The sequence below is a fragment of the Oncorhynchus mykiss genome, chromosome 22 (assembly GCF_013265735.2).
Source record: "Oncorhynchus mykiss isolate Arlee chromosome 22, USDA_OmykA_1.1, whole genome shotgun sequence".
Classification (NCBI taxonomy): domain Eukaryota; kingdom Metazoa; phylum Chordata; class Actinopteri; order Salmoniformes; family Salmonidae; genus Oncorhynchus; species Oncorhynchus mykiss.
Window position 1 is genome coordinate 23,829,272 of NC_048586.1, and position 6,376 is coordinate 23,835,647.

The following is a 6,376-nucleotide window of genomic DNA, read 5'->3' on the forward strand; positions in this document are numbered from 1 at the left end:
CTGTCGTTGCTCCAACGTGTACCTAAACATAAACATCAATGCCTTTCTTAAAATCAATACACAAGTATATATTTTTAAACCTGCATATTTAGTTAATATTGCCTGCTAACATGAGTTTCTTTTAACTAGGGAAATGGTGTCACTTTTCTTGCAACAGAGTCAGGGTATATGCAGCAGTTTGGGCCGCCTGGCTCGTTGCGAACTGTGTGAAGACTATTTCTCCTAACAAAGACAGCCAACAGCGCCAAACGGGATGATTTAACAAAAGCGCATTTGCGAAAAAAAAGCATAATCGTTGCACGACTGTACCTAACCATAAACATCAATGCCTTTCTTAAAATCAATACATAGAAGTATATATTTTTTTACCTGCATATTTAGCTTTAAAAAATCCAGGTTAGCAGGCAATATTAAACTAGGTAAATTGTGTCACTTCTCTTGCGTTCATTGCACGCAGAGTCAGAGTATATGCAACAGTTTGGGCTGCCTGGCTCGTGCGAACTAATTTGCCAGAATTTTACGTAATTATGACATAACATTGAAGGTTGTACAATGTAACAGGAATATTTAGACTTATGGATGTCACCCGTTAGATAAAATACGGAACAGTTCCGTATTTCACTGAAAGAATAAATGTCTTGTTTTCGAGATGATAGTTTCCGGATACGACCATATTAATGACCTATGGCTCGTATGTGTGTGTTATTATGTTATAATTAAGTCTATTAATTTTTTTATTTTACCTCTTTTCTTTTCTTTTTTTTTCTCCCCAATTTAGTGGTATCCAATTGTAGCAATGAGACAAGATAGTAACTACTAACAACTCCCATACGGGCTCGGGAGAGACGAAGGTTGAAAGCCATGCGTCCTCCGAAACACAACCCAACCAAGCCGCACTGCTTCTTAACACAGCGCACATCCAACCCGGAAGCCAGCCGCACCAATGTGTCGGAGGAAACACCGTGCACCTGGCGACCTGGTTAGCGTGCACTACGCCTGGCCTGCTACAGGAGTCACTAGTGCGCGATGAGAGAAGGATATCCCTACCGGCCAAACCCTCCCTAACCCGGACGACACTAGGCCAATTGTGCGTCGCCCCACGGACCTCCACACAGAAAATATTGAGTGTTAAATCAACACTGACAGTGTTAAATGTAACACTGTGTTTAGTGCTACGCTGTTACACTATGTCAGTGTTAGAGAATGAACACTTTCAGTGTTATGCAATAAAACATTTTAACACTAGGAAGTGTATATAGTTTTCACCAATGGTGTTACGACATAAAACCTCAGTATTTTTAATCATTACACCAAGAGGTGTAACTCTTGTTATTCCGTGTTGGGTTAAGGACATTACAATAATGTTAGTCTTTATTGTCATATGCTCTTATATAAGCATTTATGAAGACTTCGGCACTGACAATAGACATACTCAAACTTTTAATTCAAATAACCATAGACTACTTACATGGTACAATACTTCCATTCACAGGTGGCCCAAAATAACTAATTGAAAGCCACATCCCAACTAAGCAATGCCTCCAATATAATTTGCCAGTGTCCTTTCCTTTTTCGAGTTAATTGTAGAGTTACCACCCATGAAAGGCAAGGCACTCTGGAAAATATGCAAAGAAGGCTTTACACTAAGCAGTGTGTTCATTTAAGACTGAAAAGTATGGACCTGTATTGACACTGGACCAGTGTTAAATGTTTTACTCTCCGCAGATTAAAGCAAATACTCTCACACTAAAGACTGGATATTAACACCAACACTGGTGTTCTTTAACACCAGAGTTAATTGAACTGCTGAATCAACACAATTGTTCACAAAAAAATATGAACACTAGTTAACACCACCTGATATATACACTAAGAACTAGAGATTGCCTCAAAGATGACCAACCTTTGTTTTCAATATAATCTACTCACGTTTGCATTTGCCGTTACGTGGATGCTGCCATCTTTCTTACTGGGAATACTCTGCCTGCGCACTAGCACTCAGTGCGAACTGGACGGACAGCAGTTCTGCGCAAATATGTTTTGGAAACTCGGTCAGAGCAAGTGGACAGCTAAACAAGCCAACCAGCACTTCCCTGGCTAGCTGCGGTCATGACCGCAGAGCACGAACGTAAAATGTTAATATCTTTAGTGATAAAAAAGTGATAAATATATATTCATTTTTTTATAACTCACAGCCAAAGATTAACATTTTACGTTCGTGCCTTCCCGACAATAATTTTTACAGATGTTTTGTGCACAAAGGTGATGACTAAAGTGTCTTACTAGGGGTTTTATAATTGACTTCTCTATGGGGCCATTAATGGGAATTGTCTTTGTCGGCCGTCATTGAGTTAAACTGCAGTACCAAAGCAATACTGTCGGTGCAGTCAAAAGCATGCTTCCAGACCGGAACCCTTGCCCCTTGGGTAACACTGCTCAATTTGCTGTGCAAGTATCTTAACACTGCAGCACTGACACCATCTTGCTTGTGTCGAGCTTCATCCTTTTCTGTTCTCCTCACCACATAACCAACCCACCATCCTCTGCAGGCCACTATGTGACAAATGCAACATTGTATCATGTTAACGTAAGGTCAATAAAGCCATCCACAGGCTTCCCAATCCGAAACAGTTTGTGCCAGTGTTGTCAATACAGCAACTTTGAAGCTAGATTAAGCAAGATTTCAGACACCTCCAGCGATTTTAGGATTGTGACAAATTAAGCTACTTTTTAAGGCTGCCGCCAACTTTTGAATGATTTAGCGACTTTCCTGTTTGTGTCCGCTCGGCTGAGCCTTGTTGCGCTGCTCTGCAGTCTGTACCCTCTCTGCGGTTCTGCCTGCTGCTGCATGTGTCACTTGTGGCCCTTCCCCTGCCTTTCTCTGGTCCTCTCCACGCTGCTACAGCGAGTTGAGGGAATTTATTAAAATCGGTTCCTTGTTGTTAAATGACACCAAAGCTCTCTAAGGCATAACTAATATTTAAATTCTTATTTATTTTATTGGTTCCTTTTTACTCTTTCAAACATTATATTTAGTATTGCTTTGGAAAATGTGTCATTCATTGCATGAGACACTGAGGGACAACATGAGCATTAAAAAATATACAGAACCAGTCAAACGTTTGGACAGACCTACTCATTCCAAGGTTTTTACTCAAACGCATTAAGGAAATAAATTCCACAAATTAACTTAACAAGGCACACCTGTTAATTGAAATGCATTCCAGGTGACTACCTCATGAAGCTGTTTGAGAGAATGCCAAGAGTGTGCAAAGCTGTCATCAAGACTTCAATAGCAGAAAGTCTGAGTTGAACTAAATGCTAGCCAGCTAGTTAGCATAAGATCATGTCTGCTAGCTTAGCTAGCTAACCTTCAGTTTGCAGGGTTAGGGTCAGAATAGGGGGTTAGGGTTAGATTAGGGGTCAGTTCTCCACCGTTCCTAAGATATACACACATACATACACACACTACCGTTCAAAAGTTTGGGGTCACTTAGAAATGTCCTTGTTTTTGAAAGAAAAGCACATTTTGTTTGTCCATAAAATTAATATCAAATTGATCAGAAATACAGTGTAGACATTGTTAATGTTGTAAATTACTATTCAAGCTGGAAACGGCAGATGTTTTATGGAATATCTACATAGGCGTACAGAAGCCCATTATCAGCAACCATCACTCCTGTGTTCCAATGGCACGTTGTGTTAGCTAATCCAAGTTTATCATTATAAAAAGGTTATTTGTAGAAAACCCTTTTGCAATTATGTTGGCACATCTGAAAACTGTTGTTCTCATTAAAGAAGCAATAAAACTGGCCTTCTTTAGACTAGTTGAGTATCTGGAGCATCAGCATTTATGGGTTTGATTACAGGCTCAAAATGGTGAGATACAAAGAACTTTCTTCTGAAACTCGTCAGTCTATTCTTGTTCTGAGAAATTAAGGCTATTCCATGCGAGAAATTGCCAAGAAACTGAAGATCTCGTACAACGCTGTGTACTACTCCCTTCACAGAACAGCTCAAACTGGCTCTAACCAGAATAGAAAGAGGAGTGGGAGGCCCCGGTGCACAAGTGAGCAAGAGGACAAATACATTAGAGTGTCTAGTTTGAGAAACAGAGTCCTCAAGGCCTCACAAGTCCTCAACTGGCAGCTTCATTAAATAGTATCCGCAAAAACACCCGTCTCAACGTCAACAGTGAAGAGGTGACTCCAGGATGCTGGCCTTCTAGGCAGAGTTCCTCTGTCCAGTGTCTGTGTTCTTTTGCCCATCTTAATCTTTTCTTTTTATTGGCCAGTCTGAGACATGGCTTTTTCTTTGCAGCTCTGCCTAGAAGGCCAGCATGGTAATGCAAAACACATTCAATAAAGAAAGGGGGTTGGCAGGCATAGGCTAGTTTTACGGTTTTATTAAACAACACCCAGAATTCTCCATCCATATCCCACAAGCAACCAGTCTGGCTCAAGCTGTTGGCTTCACCCCAATTATGACCTCTAACCTTGCCACAACATCAAATGCCGCCACATCCTCCACCCCCAGCACTCACATGTCTCCAGTGACCCTGCTCCGAATGTTGGTAAGAAAAAACATCAGCACTAATTTAAGGAAATATATAGTAGCATATAGAGTGGTTAGAAATAATTGTTTTTTGAACCAATACTCATGAGTTCTTGTTGTTAATTTGTTTGTTTGTTTTTATTAAAAGTACCAGTTGTACAACAAACAGCAGCAGAGGTCATAGTGGAATATCCATGCCAAGGATACAGGAGGCAAGGCCTGGGAAAAGAAAGGCTGAGTCGGCTACAGTCCTGACAGCCTCACTTCACAAGTTTCCAGGAGGACAAGGCAATAAAAACTAAGAGAGAAGGAAGAAAGCAAAGGGAGAAAGAAACCAGTGACACTGAAGAAAGCTGTGGCGCCACTGAAAAAGGTTGTTCCAGGTTCCAAAACCACCACAAACATTCTAAAAGAAGGGGATGCCGAAGGCTTGCTTTGTAACGAGCTCTTCTCTGTTACCGGTGGGGTCTGGATACTGCGTGAACAGTATCAGAGGTGGGCTCATGAGCTATGCTCAAATTTAACTGGGGTGGGATTAATTTGAAACCTCTGTGTCAATAAACATTTTAGAGAAAATGCCATTGTGTTAAATGACAGTGTTAAATGACATTGTGTCATTTCTTAAAGTCCAATGAATTTTTTTTTTTTTAATTTTTTTTTTTTTTAAATCATTACAAACTATTGAAAACCGTTTGCTCTTGAACTTTATTTTAAAGGTTGCTGGGATTTAAAATATTTCTTTATTCAAATGATAATGAGTTTAGTTTAACTGTACATAATGGAGTGTAAGGAAAAGGTCAAAGAAGACAGATAATGATGTGCAGGTGAGGTAAAAAAAAAAAAAAGGGGACACTTCTGTGAAACCCTATGGTTTTTTGTGTGTTCAATTAGACAATGATCTGAATGGGGGGGGGGGGGGTAAACCTAATTATCTGGTTTGTTTATCAGGTCTAAACGAAAATCTGCTCAATATTCTACCGAATGCTCACACACCCTTGTAAAATACCAGATCAGCATGCACGTAGGCCACACCAGTGAAACAAAAGCAATCGCACAATAAAGGCCCTATCATCTTCGTTTAGATATTTGGAAGGCTAAAATAGTGGTGTGTCAGAAGAAAAACTGAACAAACATGCTTGTGTAATTCTGAGCCCCTTTAATCTACAGTGCCAAACTGTCAATCCAGTGTCGTTGACAACTATAAGGGTAGGCCTAAAAAAGTAATAGGCTTAGTCAGGTCTTTTGCTTTACGCATTATGATATTCTACTCCACAATTAGGCTGATAGAGATAAATAAAAAAAACAAGCTTCTTCTCGCCACTACGAAATTGGAAAAGGAATGTAGCCTAATCGCAAAAACATCTATGGCGTTGACACGTATGGTGTTTTAAAAACATTGTAGGCTATCAACGTAATTTCTAACATTTTTGTATGTATCCAAACAAATGCAATCTTGATTCACCCTTGGTCTGAATTCCGTTATTTTCACTCCTGATTTTAGCCTCACCCGTATCCTCCGCTGCTACAGTGAGGGTACATACCTTATGAAAGCTCGTGCATCATCCAGAAGGCACCAGTTTTCTCCCTTTTACTTACCTCCGATGTCAGCGTCAAGGTCGCCACCCATAACAACAGAAATGCTGTTCGCTCGACCATGCCGTTGACCCTAAATCAGTTCCGTCCAATATATTGAAAATATTCAGATCAATCCGTTGGTATGAACCTCTATCCCGTTCCCGTGCACTCCCGCTTGGCGACGGTGCCTGTTACGAGCATAGGATGATGGAGAGCGACAACGAGGCTGGCCAGCTGCTCCAAAGCC

General features: G+C 40.5%; 1 protein-coding gene across 2 annotated transcripts in view; it reads right to left on the reverse strand.

Moving 5' to 3' along the window:
- The window catches only part of appb (amyloid beta (A4) precursor protein b), a 32,071-nt gene extending 25,695 nt beyond the window's left edge, over nucleotides 1-6,376 (reverse strand). For both annotated transcript variants that reach the window (XM_021579896.2, XM_021579894.2), the window contains exon 1: nucleotides 6,151-6,376. In XM_021579896.2, coding sequence (XP_021435571.2) covers nucleotides 6,151-6,210 — 60 coding nt within the window. In that variant the 5' untranslated portion in view covers nucleotides 6,211-6,376. The remainder of the gene's footprint in view (nucleotides 1-6,150) is intronic.